Consider the following 17463-nt stretch of genomic DNA (forward strand, 5'->3'; position numbering starts at 1 on the left):
CAGCAGATCTCTAGACTAAACATAGACTGCTACAGGTGACTACTAAGGGGGGTTGTGGGGGCTTCTGAGGGAGACTGCGGACTTCTGAGGGCGACTGCGGACTTCTGAGGGCGACTGCGGACTTCTGAGGGCGACTGCGGACTTCTGAGGGCGACTGCGGACTTCTGTGGGCGACTGCGGACTTCTGTGGGCGACTGCGGACTTCTGTGGGCGACTGCGGACTTCTGTGGGCGACTGCGGACTTCTGTGGGCGACTGCGGACTTCTGTGGGCGACTGCGGACTTCTGTGGGCGACTGCGGACTTCTGTGGGCGACTGCGGACTTCTGTGGGCGACTGCGGACTTCTGTGGGCGACTGCGGACTTCTGTGGGCGACTGCGGACTTCTCAGGGAGACTGCGGACTTCTCAGGGAGACTGCGGACTTCTCAGGGAGACTGCGGACTTCTCAGGGAGACTGCGGACTTCTCAGGGAGACTGCGGACTTCTCAGTGAGACTGCGGACTTCTCAGGGAGACTGCGGGCTTCTGAGGGAGACGACTGCGGACTTCTGAGGGAGACGACTGCGGACTTCTGAGGGAGACGACTGCGGACTTCTGAGGGCAACTGCAGATGGCTATTGGTGGCTGCAGATGGCTATTGGTGGCTGCAGATGGCTATTGGTGGCTGCAGATGGCTATTGGTGAATGTGGATGGCTAGTGGCGACTGCGGCCATCTATGGTCAACTGCAAAATTTCATGTCCAACTGCAGACTTCTTAGTGGTTTCGGACTCACCTAAACCTCTATGGGTTACACTGATTTAAATGATTCATTTATTATTTTATACTAGAACTCTCTTACTCGTTGCATCATTCATTTCCTTCTCTGACAGAGGCCCTGAAAGCACATTTGTGTGTGTGTGTGTGTGTGTGAGATGGAGGAAAAAAGAGAGAGAGTCAGATCTAATTTTCCTGTCTAATAGATGTTGGCTGGAAAATGAAGCAGGTTAGCTGTGAGTGAAGGCTCGATTGGCCAGCTAGTGCTCGATTCACACCGACTGCACTCATTTCATTCACTCCAGTTCTGACAACACTCATAGTCATCAATGCATATCAAAAACAGTGTTTAAGACCTGCAATCCAATCTCGCCCAATACACCCAAGCTGCAGCTTCCTGCTTAAGGAGATATTGATGAATTAAAGGCTGCACGTCAAGCCAGACTCTCGATTTGAATTAAATTACCTCTCCTCCCCAACAAAGTCAGGAACACGACATCAAGCCCATGGATCAAACTAAATATGGGGCCCTTGTTTAGCTCTTTATTTTGACTTCTATTTTTTCCACTTATAATTTTATGGCTTAAGCTGATTTTGCATTGAATGCGGAAAGTTTGCCAGTATGCCAGTGAAGCTCTGCACGGCAGTCTGCACAGCACGTGTGAAGTCCTTTAATATAATTTTCTAATGATTTCATCTACTTGCATGTCAGTCTCACTCGTCTCCAAATAGCCTGGACACATACGCAGATGTTCCACGAGAACATCTCCCACTCTTGCGCTCAACCGGCAAGTGCTGCACCTACCCGTAAATGGTGTTGACAGCAGCATCTGCGAACATGAGCGGCTAGCGCAGCATATATTAAGTGCAGGTATCAGTCCAGTACGGACCACTGCCTCTCACTAAGAATGGTCTGCAAAAGTCTAAATGGTGCTTGGCAACCCAATGGTGGTGCATGGTCCACTGGGACGTTTTGGGCAAACGGCTACTAAAGGTTGCTGACTTCTAAGGTTTCCAGACTTTTAGGGCAAATGTTTTATTACAGCTGCAGATTTCTAGGGATTGTGGTCTTTATATTGTAAGTGTCTTCTAAGGGCTGTGGACTGCTAAGGATTTCAGACTTTTAGGGTAAATGTCTTCCAAGGGAAGCAAATATCTTCTAAGGGCTGTGGACTTCCGAGAGTTGCAGACTTTTAGGGCAGATGTCTAAGGGTTGCAGATCTCTAAGGAATGCAGATTCTAAGGTAAATGTCTTCCAAGGGACACAGATTCACCCTAAAAGTCTGCAACCCTTAGAATCTGTGTCCCTTGGAAGACATTTACCGTAAAAATCTGTGGCTGCAGACTTTTACAGTAGAGGTCTTATAAGGGATACAGACTACTAAACATTTCAGACTTTGGGGTAAATTTCTTTGAGAAATGAGAACAATAAGGGTTTATAAGGTCTGTACAATTAATCAGCATTGCAATACAGGTTTTTAAGACAAATGCATCAAAAAAGTGAAACCCAGCGATCAGTGAACAGCAGCAATCTTAAATTGTATGAGGTGCATGCAGAAACAGAGGGAACTCTCGATGCTACAGACTGTGCCCACATGGCATAACGAGGCTGAAGGCAGAGCGAGGCAGCAGTCTGCAGTGGGCGCACAAATTAAACTACAACTTGGGGAGGAAAAAAATAAAATAAAAAATATTTAAGTGCAGCCAAGCCAACTGCCAAAATCTAATCTAGCACTTAAACCTGTTTCACAAAGATATGAGAATATCCAACAGAGTTATCACACTACACCTTTTTGTCCATATCGTAAACACCTACTGTTTTTTGGGGGTTTCTTTTTTTTTATCAAAACCACCCAAAGGTTTCATGCTTCTGCCTCAATTAAAACTCCGTCTCAGCGTTAAAAAATACCTACATCTTTTAAACAAAAGCCAGGAATTGGTTTCATCATCCAGGACACCGACGAATTCTCTGAGTTCTCAGAGTTCACACCAACACAGAGCTCTAAGGTGCGACTTATATTTCCCAGACAGCGGCTAAGCCTAGCTCACGACTGAGGAGGATCTCTGAAGCAGAGATAGCAGCTTAAGTGACAGTTATTTACCCCAAAGCCTCTTAAGTGCCAGCTAAGACAGAAACAACACCTCCATCAGGCCGCAGACAGAAGCAGATGTGAAGCCACAATGTGAAGCCTCATCACTCAGAGAGAGAGGGAGAAAAAGAGAGAAAGCGAGAGGGCGAGAGAGATAGCAAGACAAAGCGAGTGAGTGGCCTGAGAAAGAGACGTATAGGTCAGAGAGAGAGAGAAAAGTGGAGACAGAGACAGCGAGGGAGCGAGTGCCTTCTAATGACGGTCTCTCTCTGATCCACTCCTTACAAGTCTGTGCTCTGTGTGTGTTTGTGTGCGTCTGTGTGTGTGTGTGTGTGAGTGAACGAGTGTGTGTTAACATTAGTGGCGGCGTGCAGTGCGTCTGCTGCGGTGCTGATAAGGCCGAGCCGGCCATTATCCGGTTCAACAGGCAGCGGTACCGGAGTCCCGCCGAACGAATCATCTCCTGCCACGTCGCGATTCTGCCCGCTACGACCACATCGATAACAGGCGACAGAGCCGATGTCACGCTCCGGGAGGCGCTCAAAGTGACGGGGCTGAGAGGACGGAGGGATGTCGGGAGAAAAGCTGAACAAAAGACGAGTGAAAGAAAGCTAGAGAGTTGGGTATGGGACAGAGAACGTGCCGCAGCACCGTAGTCGTCTGGATACGGGATTCCTGGAATGATGAACACATCGTGTTCAAGCTCTAGAACTTCATGCAACTTGCTCTTACCTAGGCCTTAGGCCTAATCCTATTTCAAAGTTCTGGTAACAAACAAGTAAAAATAGTAAAGTTCTGCAACATCACCTCAACCTAGGACTGCACGATATATCGTATATGTATCGTCATCACGATGTGCGCATGCGGACGCGCGATGTCACTTAAGGGAATTAAATCAAACACATCATGTTGCATTGTTTTGATCCTTGACACAAGAAGTAGTAGATACACAGCGCTGTCTCTGTGTCTGCATAAGTGACAGGCTGCTGCTGCCTAAGAAGAACAATTACTGTGTTTGCGATTACTGTTATGCTGTTTTCCTCTGGTTTTGAGTGCTCGGCGCTGACTCAGCTCTCAGCTCAGATCGGTCCGGACGCAAGACAGCACGTGGGTGGGGGCAGGGCTGGTGACGCCATGGGCCCTGCACTGTTTAATATCGCGCTATATATCGTCGAAAAAAAAGAACATTTTCAGTGAATTTTTATCCGAATATCGTGCAGTCCTACCCACAGCTGGACTTTTTAAATTCAGTTAGACCCTAATCTTACTGTCTCTAATCTCTCGGTGATAGGGTGCTGATATTAGCAATTAGATAGCCTCTTGGTCAGACTTTTCTGCTCCACCTTAAATAATGCATCAGCCTCAGGTGCCTCAGATTTTCCCATTCCACCTTAAATGATGAATCATATGATACAGCAAATGCTGCTGTATCTGTGTTTAAGGTGGATTTGGAAATTTTGCTGGCTCGAAACTGTGATTTCTTTAAACTCTTAGAAAAATCGACCAATGTCGATGATTCTAAGGATCCTGAGGACTCATGACTGATGATGGAGCTGGCTAACCGCTAACTGGCAAAGCTAACCATTTTCCAAGCTTGATTAATTGATTATTTTTGAGAACAGAATGATTTTGCTTCTGGTTAGATAAGAGTACATTCTGCTGATGGATTAAATATGTGAATTGTATCGGTACATTACCCTGGTCTTCAGTTATTAATTCACGATTAAGACCCATTTATGTACTGTATCTCCTAGTTGGCAACCTATTCTTTCTTATCATTATCTCTTTCTCTTTCCTTCCCTCTCCACTCGACTCCACTTTCTTTCTCCTCCTTCTCTCCTTCCACCCACTATAAAAATAACCACTCGATAATTATTTGCCAAAATGTCACAATCAGGGCCGGGGTGACGTCTCAGGAATAAACGGCATCCGTCAAAGGGACAGCTCGGCTCTACGTGCCATTTTCAATTATTCACCATCGCTTCCGTTAATGAAGCCGGAAAAGGGGAAAGGAAGGGTGGGGGGCTGGAAAGACCCCCCTAATCTACGCCTTGGGTCCACAGCCTGCTCCAGATCAAACACACAACAGAGACAGGACTGACTCTGGGCTGATAACTCTGTCCCCCAGTCCTGGATAAGGACAGAGAGACAGAGAGAAATCAGCTTCTGCATATTCAGATTTCCTCAACACCAATTGGTGTAAACAGAGGAACAGAGGAGTCAGACAAAGTTAGGGCCGGGTATTGTTTTAATAATTTAGATAGCGAGACAGATACAAAGCTTTGTATTCGATACTGATACCCAAGCGATACTTTTTTATTTTGCAGTTTGTTTGAGTTTGTTTCACATTTTTTACAGGATTTTCAGCACAGTGGCAATGTGTGGACCGTTTGAATGATGCGCATTTCTTTGTGCGCCAGTGTGGTGTTGCAGTATATTTACGGCAGTACCGAGACATTTCGGTCGGTGCCTTTTTGGCATCGAATTTCTACTACTACATTTTAGAAATTGATTACTATTAACCTCACAAATACTTAGGAAACCACAGTAGCTGTTTAGCAACAGCACAGACTACCAAACTACCAAGCAACCACCTGGAATACCAGAACAACCAAATGGAACAGCACAGCAACCAGCTAGCTAACTAAAATCTGGGAAACCACAGCAACCCTTTCACAACAGCATAGGAACAACCTAGCAACTAGTTCGGGATAACCTGTGGTCCATATGGACTGGCCAACAACAGTTTGGGAAACACAAACTACTCTATTTGCCAACGTTGAACTATTTCACAGTCTTTCATGGAAACTGTTGTCAGTAATCAAACCTGGGTGGAAACTGTCAGCAAAGTGGGCAGAGGCATGTGCTAGGATACCTCAGCAACCACCTAGCAACAGCATAGCAACCACTAGATTATAGTAGATTACGCCCATTTGGAAAACCACTGCTGTTACCGGTACAGTTTAGCAACGGCAGTGACTACCAAACTACCAAGCAACCATCTGGGATACCAGAACAACCAAATGGAACAGCACAGCAACGGGATAGCTAACTAAAATCTGCAAAACCACAGCAACCCTTTCGCAACAGCATAGGAAAAACCTAGCAACTAGTTAGAGATAACCTGTGATCCATATGGACTGGCCACCAACAGTTTGGGAAACACAAACTACTCTATTTGCCAACGTAGAACTATTTCACAGTCTTTCATGGCATATGCTAGGATACCGCAGCAACCACCTAGCAACAGCATAGCAACTACTAGATTATAGGAACGGGTAATCATTAATTTTACGCTTATTTGGAAAACCACTGTTGTTCCCGGTCTGGTTTTGCAACAGCAGTGACTACCAAACTACCAAGCAACCATCTGGAATACCAGAACAACCACATGGAACAGCATAGCTATTTAGCAATGATATAAAATACTGTATAAAGATAAAAATCAGGACTCATGACCTGAACCTGTCAAAACAAAGGTCTGTAATACACACAATTGTTTTCCTGAAGCCTGAATGTAGTTCGTAGTTAAACCCGTGTTTACACACATCATTTTATGCATGGTCTTCAAGATGGCCTTGCTGATGCCCCATCCAACCTGACAGCCGTGGCATTTGTCGGAGAGCACAGTGAGCTCCAGAAGCAGCCAGGTGGCTTCATTAGGAATCCCAGCATGGTAGGAATACACAGCTCCATGCAGGGGTTTCTGGGTATTTGCAGTCTTTCGAGAACTCTGCGCTTCAAGTGATTTGAATGCAACCTTTTCTGCCAGATGAGTGCTCACGGAGGTCAGTCTGAATAAATTATAGGATTTTTTTCTGTGATTAAACTTATATTACACAAAGACATCAGAATTATATTGGTATCGGCCGATAAAAACCTTTTTTTTAAGAAACATATATACTTTTAAACCAATACTTGCAGATGTATTTGTGTGCCAGAAAAATCACCACTGGCAGATATATACATGTGTAATAACTGGTTTTAGCAAATTATAATTAAATGTATGATTAGAATAGCATTACTGAGGTAAATTTTGAAACACATTTTTATTCAAATAGCAATACTAAGGTTTTTTTTTAAGAATAGATTACTGAGGTAAATATTTAATTAGAATAGCAATACTGAGGTAAATGTACGATTAAAATAGCAATACTGAGGTAAATCTATAATTAGAATAACAACACTGATGTGAATTTATAATTAGAATACCAACACTGAGGTGAATTTAAAAAAAAATAATTTTGAGGTGAATCTACAATTAGAATAGCAAATCCGAGGTAAATCTATGATTAGAATAAAAATACTGTGGTACATTTATAATTAGAAAAGCAACTTTTAGGTGAACCTACAATTAAAACAGCAAATCTGAGGTAAATCTATGATTGGAATAGCAATACTGAGGTGAATCTACAATTGGAATGGCAATAGTGAAGTACATTTATAATTAGAAAAGCAATTTTGAAGTGATTCTACAATTAGAATAGCAATACTGAGAAATTCATAATTACGATAGCAATACTGAGGTAAATCTATAACTAAAATAGCAATACTGAGGTAAATCTATGACTAGAATAGCAATACTGAGGTAAAAGTATATATTTTTTGGGGTTTGTCTGCCGGGATATTAAATGTTAAGTGTTCAATAAATATTTTTAAATAGTAGTTTGTTTTGCAGTTGCTTTTTGTTCAATAGGAAAGAAAAAAAATCCTTATTCAACAGTCAGTCAAATGTTTCATTTTGTACGGTTTCGGATAAAAACGTTAATTTCTGTTGTATTATCAACATTTTTGTTAACTGATTATTGATTATCGAAACAATCAGAAACGTAACTTTCTTAAAATTTGAAATGCGTAAGGCCTTGAAAAAATATACAAAAACACACACAGACACACACACACACACACACACACACACACAGTAAGCAGCGTTAGCTACCAGTGCTGAAGCAGCAGGCGTGAGGAAGGTGTAGGTGATTTAGTGTCGGGCTGTGGGGGTCTCTCTAATTCCACTCGTGCTGAGCACTGACTCTCATTATGAAAAAACGTGTGTGTGTGTGTGTGTGTGTAGCTATGGTCTCCGTCTGAGAACACCACACAGAGAGGAGCATCATACTCCTTCTCTATCTATAAATAGGTCTGTGTGTGTGTGTGTGTGTGTGTGTGTGTGTGTGTGTGTGTGTGTGTGTGTGTGTGAGTGTGTTTGCACCATTACAGCACCTCCATCAAACACGCGGCGGGGCGGCCGTCTCCATCATAACACCATTCAGCTCTGCTTTACTGGCAGCTCTCACAACATACATTACAGCCAAACCAGTAAAAGCCCATCTATCACTGACTCCTCCCCTTCCCCCCCCCCCAGCACTGTTTACTCTAACTCTCTCTGTCTATACTTTTCTTCAGTAAGCGATAGTTTAGTAATAACCCCCCACAGAGCCCAGACGTGCTCAGTGTCTGAAGTTTCTTTACAGGACGTTCACACTGCAACAGCAGCTCCACACTCAGGACTTTCAGTATAGTGGAGTCACCTACCTAACCTAAAATAGATTTTTTTTTTCCCCCTACTAAAATCTCCTAAAAGTCGCTAGAAGTCGCTAAATGACGTCATCGCACGGGAGAGAGGGGCAATTAGAATAGCAAAACCAAGTTAATCTATGACTACAATAGAAATACTGAGGTAACTCTATGATTAGAATAAAAATACTGAGGTACATTTATAATCAGAAAAGCAATTTTTAGGTGAACCTACACTTAAAACAGCAAATTTGAGGTAAATCTATGATCAGAATAGCAATACTGAGGTGAATCTACGATTGGAATGGCAATAGTGAAGCACATTTATAATTAGAAAAGAAATTTTGAGATGACTCTACGATTAGAATAGCAATTTTGGGGTAAATCTATGATGAGAATAGCAATACTGAGGTAAATCTATAACTAAAATAGCAATACTGAGGTAAAAGTATATTTTTTGGGGAGTTTGTCTGCTGGGATATTAAATATTAAGTGTTCAATAAATATTTTTAAAGTGTAGGTTTGCAGTTGCTTTTTGTTTAATAGGAAAGAATAAAAAATATGTTCTGTATTTAGCAGTCAGACAAATGTTTCATCAGCACTAGTCCAGCCTCTTAATTATTTTCCACCAACCGTGTGAACCGAGCCATGAATTTTCTGTAACATTACACCCCTATCAACATCCCATACATCAGGACATTTGGTAAAGCATTGGTTTTTTGCAAAGTGTGCATTTGATCCTTAAATCATGGGCGTTTGGTGAAACATAAGTGTTCGGCAAAGCTGGCAGGTTTTAAACACAATGTTCCATAAACTCTAGACATTTGATGAAGCGTGGGAACATGGCAAAACGGGGACTCAAAGAAGCCAATGTTGAAAAACGACTGGCCGTTTAGTGAAGTGCAAGCTTTTGGCGAAGCTGATGTTTTATAAACTGTGGGAATTCGTTAGGCCGCGTGTTTGGTAAGGTGAAGGTGCGAAGGTGCGTGTACAGGTGCCGGGGAAAGCGGGTGCTTAGTGTTTGCCTGTCATACAAGCTGAGCAGGAGCAGAGCATGCTGGGAGCTAATGCAGGGCTTAACCCCAGTACATCATCACTCACAATCAAACCCAGGGCGGCCAAATATTCCACAGCCCTGATGATGAACGAGGAGCCAGAGAACAGATAAATATTCCTCCCCCAGACCTCCCTGCATCCATCCCTCCCTCTCGCTCTGTCACCAGCACACCTTAACACATCTATTACTGCAAACACACACAGAGACACAGTACAGTTCACTCACTCACTCACACAGAGAGAGAGAGAGAGAGAGAGAGAGAGAGAGAGAGAGAGAGAGAGAGAGAGAGAGAGAGAGAGAGAGAGATTTCATACTGAAACTATTTTCACTGCTCTACTTGAAACACACTGTACTGAAACCTTATTAAAACATGATAACTTTTATGGAGATGCAGATTTCATTTTCCAGCAGGACTTGGCACACTGCCCACACTGCCCAAAAGTACCAACAGGTCTTATATAATATTCTAGTTTTCTAATACACTGATTTTTGGGCTTTCATTGGCTACAAGCCACAATCGTCAACAATAAAAGAAATACACGCTTAAACAGATCACAAGTTTTGAACTGAATTACTGAAATAAAACAACTTTTCAATTATATTAATTTTTTTGGAAATGCACTACTACATATACAACACCCAGCCACAGCCCACATTCACCTGAGTATATCTGATGAATTATAGGCTCTATATTGGCAAGCAAGAGATTATTTAACAGATAAGAATTTTAGCTTTTCAATTATATTGTGCACACACAGATTATCCCACACACACCAACACACACACACGAGTGTGCGCACACACACACACACACACACACACACATCACAACACTTACCTCTAACTACTGTGCCCTTACAAATCAACACCAGACTTGTGTCTTTCATTTAATGCATGACCAGCAGTCCTTATTTATGGAAGAGAAACCAGCTTTTTTTTTTTTTTTTAGGTAACGAATAGGGAAGAAAAAAAAAATCTTATAATAATAATAATAATGAAACATGTGCACTACCACTTTAAGAACACAGCCTCTGATAGGCCAGAACATGCTCTCATGCTCTTTCCAGAGACATGTCACTCAAGTGTGCACACCAATCAGAGACAGAGTTCTGATGACACGTATTCTGGAGGCAGGCTGTAACCCGAGACCTTGCCTGCTCAAAAATAAATAAATAAATAAAAAGCCCAGAGGGTGTTCAGGATGCTTCCAGAGACCCAAAATGTGACAGAATATTTTATTAACCTTATATTTCGCAGTAAAGTTATTTTACTTTTTTTTTTTTTTTAAGTTTTCGAAAGATTTAAAATAAAAAAAAAACAAACAGTTGGAGAAGCTGCCTATTTTGTCTGGTAAAATTCATACATAAGGTGCACCGGATTATAAGGTGCACTGTTGATTTTTTGCTAAATTAAAGGATTTTATGTGGGCCCTATAGCGCGAAAAATACAGTAATGAATGAATTAATCATTCATTCATTCATTCATTCATTCATTTATTTATTTATTTATTTATTTATTTATTTCCAATGACACACCCACCCCCACTCAGTCAATATAGTTACAGGCCTATCAGAGAACTCCTAAAACACACTGGATTACACTGTATTAAAGGGTAACTAAAACCCATGATTTTGGCTGACTCCAGCCTCAGCTCAAATGAGAAAAATGCATAAAAAAATTACAAAAAAAATAATGGGGGGAGTACTTTGGGTTTAGGGGCACTGGGTGATGTATGGGTTTAGGGGTGGGGCAGTGTGCCTCTGATAGCAGTGAGACGCAGTTGATTGGACGTCACTAGGGGGGTTGTATTATTAAATGACTGATTTGCATATTGTGAGTATGTGAGAAACCGTATCCTCGCCTACAGCACAGCACTGAACCTGAGAGGCCACTGAAGAGGCGGATATTACCACAAGTGTTTTTTAAAGGTAAGGAAATGTATATAAACATTTTAAGTAGGACTATTAATGAAAACAATATGGTTTAGGGTTTAGTGGCTCTTTAAAAACACACACACAGACCTTCAGAACAGTAAAATAACCTTTTCTATTATCTAGAAATTGCCTCCTGACCTATTATTAACCTATTAATGTGATAAACTAAAAAGAAAACACTGTACTGATACAGCTAGTACTCAGCTGCCCGTTGTGTAGCTGATTACAGTGCTGCTGCTGCTGCCTAATCCCACCCCCACCTGCACACTGCACTGATACACAAACACACACACACAGAGCCCCATAACCCCCCTCTCACCGCGTATTAACTCACTCCAAACCCCCAAAACAATCCAATATCCCCCCGCAGCTCCTCCGCTCACCTCTTTCTTCTTCTGCGGGGCTCCGGGCTGCAGGAACAGCAGCATTATCAGCGCCGCCAGCATCACAAACCTGCAGCTCGCCGCCATGATGGAAGATGCTCTCGCCGCAGAGAAGCGTCCGCGCGGCCTGATTGGCTGCAGCTGCGGCCAATTCGAAGCGCTGATTCTCCGCCGCGGCATCATGGGAAACGTAGTTTACGTCGTACTTTACGGAGGACGAAAAACGGCATAAGTATAAATTAATAAATGCGCATATAAATGATTAAATAAATAAATGTACGCATAAATAATTGTATAGATAAAAAAAATAAATGATTAAATAAATACATAAATAAATACCCGCATAAATAATTGTATAGATAAAAAATAAATGATTAAATAAATAAATGCATAAATAAATAAATATCCGCATAAATAATTGTATAGGTAAATTAAGGAATAAATGAATGAATGAATGAATGAAAGAATGAATGAATGAACGTTAAAATTAATCAATGAAAAAATAAATAAATGCACATATAAATGACTAAATAAATACACATATAAATAATTGTGTAGATAAATAAATGAATGAATGAATAAACAAATTAATAAATAAATAAATGTTGAAATAAATATATTAATAAATAAATGCAGAAATAAAAAATAAATGCACACAAATTATTAAATAAATAAATAAACAAATACACACATAAATAATTGTATAGATAAATAAATTAATAAATTAATAAATAAATAATTGTATAGATAATCCTAGCCATAATATGGCAAATATGCTTATTATTATTATTGCTATTTAAAAATGAGCAATGGTTTAAAAGAATATTTTATCATTCAAATTAACAGTAGAACCAACCAGAAACTTTAATCCTAATTTACAATTATTCAAATGTTGATTTAAAAGACAGAAAAAGTTAATATTTTGACAGCCACAAACTATTCAAGCATTGATGAGACCAACATTCCTAACTGTATTTTATCCTGTATTTTTAGGTATAATACTTAAATCCCCCAAAAAATCATAAATTCAGTTGAAGAGCAGTTTTATCTGGTATCTGTTTCAGATGGTCTAAGCTGGTCATTCAGGGAGAAAAGCTGGTCACTCAGAGGACTCATACTTCATGCTGGTAAAGTAGCTGGTTAAGCTATTTCAACTCCTATACACATTTTTAGGTTTTCATGCCCTGTATTTATTGTAGGCCAGTTCACAACAGGTAATAAGAAATGAACCCCAACATCTCCCTGCTGCACCACCCCTCCATGCCGTTAGGGGGCTCTTCAGAATTTATGGAGGCTTGCCTGCAGCCTGGGGATGCATCTACAACTCTGGGCTGTCAGCATGGAAAGCAATAGTAATTATAGGCAGAAAAAATGACAATGACAAAGACAGAGTGCTGAGATTTATGAACAGATTTTACAGTCTTAGCCTACAGCGCTAAGAGCCTGTAAGAGGCTAAATATTGATGCGGTTTTATTTTCATTCTTTGTTGTTTCAAGGATTACATTTAGAGCGGCATTTGATGGGTCAAGAGAAAAGAATAATGAGCTTTTTGCCAGCGCCGTGCGAGTGTGTGCGTGAGTGTTGCTGCAAGGCTATTTAAAGTGGTGTGAGAGTGCTGAAAGATAAGCAGCCCAAGTCATTAAACTGTCGGAATGTTAAATGTTATAACTAGCATGGTCTGTTTGCATGGTCTGATTGTCTGTGTGAGGATGTGCGCGGGTAATCAGACAATGAGACGCAGGCCTGTATTAAAGTCAATGAGTCGTGAAGAGCAAATACGTGTGTTTCACGGCCATTAGCACACCATTTACTCATAGCATAGCATTAGGGGGATGCTACGGTGGCTAACGTGAGGCGGAGCAACATGAAAAAGCATCTTCGGATATGATAATACATGGCATACCTCGCATTTGATGATTTCATCAATATTTTACCACAGGGAAGCTGTGTATGGCCCTTCCTAGAAAGCTGGGCATAAAAAAAAATATTACTAAAGCCGTAATAAACTACTTCCTCTTCTACCCTATAGTACATATGCTACTTATACTACCCTATACTGCATATCCTCTCTATACTTCCTATACTACATTATACTACTATATCCTGCCCTATACTACTCTACACTACCCTATACTACCTAAACTACTTCCTCTACTACCCTATATTATATATACTACTCTATAATCCATATACTACTTATACTACCCTATACTACCTATCCTCTCTATACTTCCTATACTACATTATACTACTATATCCTACCCTATATTGCCTTAACTATGTCCTATATTACCCTATATTACTCTATGCTACCCTATAATCCATATCCTGCTTATACTACCTCATACGACCTGTCCTCTCTATACTCCCTATACTAATATTATACTACTATATACTACCCTATACTACCATACACTGCCTTAACTACTTCCTCTACTACCCTATACTGCAAATACTACCTTATAATCCATATGCTACTTATACTACCTTATACGACCTATCCTCTCTATACTTCCTATACTACTATATATTACCCTATACTACCCTACACTATATACTACTTCCTATATTACCCTTTACTCCATATACTACCCTACACTCCCTATACTACTTCCTATATTACCCTATACTCCATATACTACCCTACACTCCCTATACTACTTCCTATATTACCCTATACTCCATATACTACCCTACACTCCCTATACTACTTCCTATATTACCCTATACTCCATATACTACCCTACACTCCCTATACTACTTCCTATATTACCCTATACTCCATATACTACCCTACACTCCCTATACTACTTCCTATATTACCCTATACTCCATATACTATCCTACACTCACTATACTACTTCCTATATTACCCTATACTCCATATACTACCCTACACTCCCTATACTACTTCCTATATTACCCTATACTCCATATACTATCCTACACTCACTATACTACTTCTATCTACTATCCACTTCCCTATAATCCTTATCCTACCTATAGTAACTTATACTCCCTAGCTTGTTTATACCTCCTATACGACATTAAACTATTCTAAACTATACACTCCCTATACTACTTCATGTACTACACTATATCACCCCCATACATCTCTATACTCCATTTTTCTGCCTATATTACCCTATAATCCTTTACTAGCCTATACTCCCTAAACTACCCTATGTTGCTCTATATTCCCTATACTACTGCACTACACTGTCCTCTCTATACTATCCTATGCCCCCTATTCTACCCTATACTACTACCGTATACTACCAGCATGGTCAAGCTATGTTAAACTGGTTATCTAGCTTGGTCAGGTTGACCATACTTGTAGACCAACTAAAACACCAAACTCAAAACAACAAAAACATGAACTTTCAAAAAAACTGTTTTAATTGAATTTAGTTTTTTTTTTTTTTTTTTTTTGTCTAATTCTAGGGCTCGCATTGCCAAATTAGGATAGTTATCTGAAGAGAAATTAAATAAGCAACAATTCAGCACTGCAGAGTATTTGTCCCTCATTCATCACAGCAGATTTAGCTAATTATGAGCTCGTTAGCAAAGTGTGCTAAAGAAAATAAAGCACTAAACTGCCCCTCCAGACCTAGAATTGTCCAAAATTTCCTAAAACATACACGTGATTGATGTTATAAAGCAAGCCAAATACCGACACAACGGCTATTGGACAGCGGTGACTTTTAAAAGCTAAAGAGAGGGAGCTGCTCTGGCATTAGCACGACATTACGTTAGCGGGAAAGATTCCCCGAGGAGAACAGAGTGAACTCGTCCACTGCAGAAAGATAACAAAACAGAGGAAAGACTCCTCAGACGGTCCGAAAGAAAGCTGAGGTGACTGGCGTTGGTTGTGACTAACAGTTCAGAGATAATGTTGTGAGAAGTGTTGCCTTGTGTTTGGCATTAGCATGACATTATGCTAATGCTATTAGCTGAGAGCTTCTCTGTGGAGAACAGGGTGAATCTGTTCACTTTAAAAAGGGACAAATAAAGGAATAATGCTGCATTTTATTTATCTCAGATATTGGAGCTGGGAATTACGGCACACCGAGGTTGAATGTGTTCCAGTTAACCAATCGCATGTCAGCTTTCGTTGTTAGCGTTGTCACAGGTTAGCATTGCTTGTGATACCAGCTAATAACAGTGCATTATGCTATAATTTGCATATGCAAACATAATGGAAAATTAGTTTATGATTGATTTAATTAGACACTGATAGAGAGAAGTGATAATAAACCAGTGTACAATTTTTATTGTAATAATATTGTATACTTTCCCAGTAGGAACTCAAATTTCCTACTGGGAATTAGGACAGTCCGAAATTACGAGCTCAAATGGAATCGAAGCTGATCAAAGCTAATAGCCTGACCTTAAAATGCTACGCCCTCAGACGTTTAGCGTCCTCACGCACAGCGTTTAGCGATGCAGTGTTAGGTCCTGTAGCTATAGCACGCTATCGCTGAAGCGTAAGAGGGACAATGCTGGTTCAACGCTACCCAACCGCCCCCGAGGGAGGGACGCGTGACTCATGCTTCTCCAACAGGATGCGCCGGACGCCCAGCCGGGCAGACAGAGGTCAGCGCCGCTGTCGCTAGCGCTAACGGATGGTTCCATGTGCTAAATGTCAGTCCCGGTCCATCAGAGCGGCTCTCCTCAGGGCTGCTGGGCGACTTGGAGAGAGGAGGGGTCCGCTGCTCTACAGGTCTGAGTTCAGCACTGGAGCTGCTGTGCTGAAGCATTAGCCGTTCAGTCCAAAACCTATAATAAGGCCTATAATTCATATAAATTAATAAATATTTCAAATAAGTATAGTTGAATATTGCGATACTATGACTTCTACTGTATTTCTACTGCTACATTGTGGTTTCTGAGGCTGGAACTTTGATAAACTTATCCTGTGCAACTCTTGAGGTAACTCTTGCTCTTCCTTTCCTTGGGCGGTCCTGATGAGAGCCAGTTCCATCACTTTTTAGGGATTATTGCGATTTTTGACATTTTGAGACAAAAATTTTAATAAATACCCTTTAAAAAGGGTAAAAAAGAGTAAAATAAACACCCTATGAAAGTCAATACAGGTTCCAATGCAGTTGCCCCAGCTGGAACACGTTGGACCGGCATCACAATATACATGCATTTTCGGAGTGGAAACACAATTGACGATATCAGGATTTTTTAAATTACTTGAGTTCACATCCATTTATTGAACGATAAGTCTATAATATAATTATTGTGACAGGCCTATGTGCAGAAGGAAATCTCTTATTGTCGGCGTCCAATGAAAAACAAGTCATCGCAGACTTTTCCCCAAGTAAACTTGTTTTACCTCGACTTCCATTAAAATGTAGAAGTTTTTTTTCTCTCTTCTGTAAAGTTGATGTTTTGGAGATACTTTTCACTGGACAGCGACGATATGAAGAAGAAATGAACTAGCCCTCAGTTTGAGGTATAAATAGATGGGTGGGGCTTATCCTAGACTCCTCATTCTCAGTGTTGGCCAGTGATGGTGGTCTTCATGAGCTGGAGGGTGAGGGTGTGAGGGTAGGGCTTTATTGGTGGCTGGTTTGGATGCTTCTGTGTCTGATTATAAGTCTCTCACACTGTTTTATACACACACACACACGACCTGTGCTTTAGGAAAGTGTGCGTGTGTACATGTGTGCGTGCGTGTGTGCGTGTGTGTGTGTTAAGGGGAGGGGTGACAGTGTTAGG

General features: G+C 40.9%; 1 protein-coding gene across 1 annotated transcript in view; it reads right to left on the reverse strand.

Moving 5' to 3' along the window:
• The window catches only part of tusc3 (tumor suppressor candidate 3), a 97048-nt gene extending 85193 nt beyond the window's left edge, over positions 1-11855 (reverse strand). Inside the window, exon 1 of the mRNA XM_049472222.1 lies at positions 11733-11855. Coding sequence (XP_049328179.1) covers positions 11733-11819 — 87 coding nt within the window. The 5' untranslated portion in view covers positions 11820-11855. The remainder of the gene's footprint in view (positions 1-11732) is intronic.
• Between the last annotated feature and the right edge of the window lie 5608 nt (positions 11856-17463).

This window comes from Astyanax mexicanus, chromosome 25 (assembly GCF_023375975.1).
Source record: "Astyanax mexicanus isolate ESR-SI-001 chromosome 25, AstMex3_surface, whole genome shotgun sequence".
NCBI lineage: Eukaryota > Metazoa > Chordata > Actinopteri > Characiformes > Acestrorhamphidae > Astyanax > Astyanax mexicanus.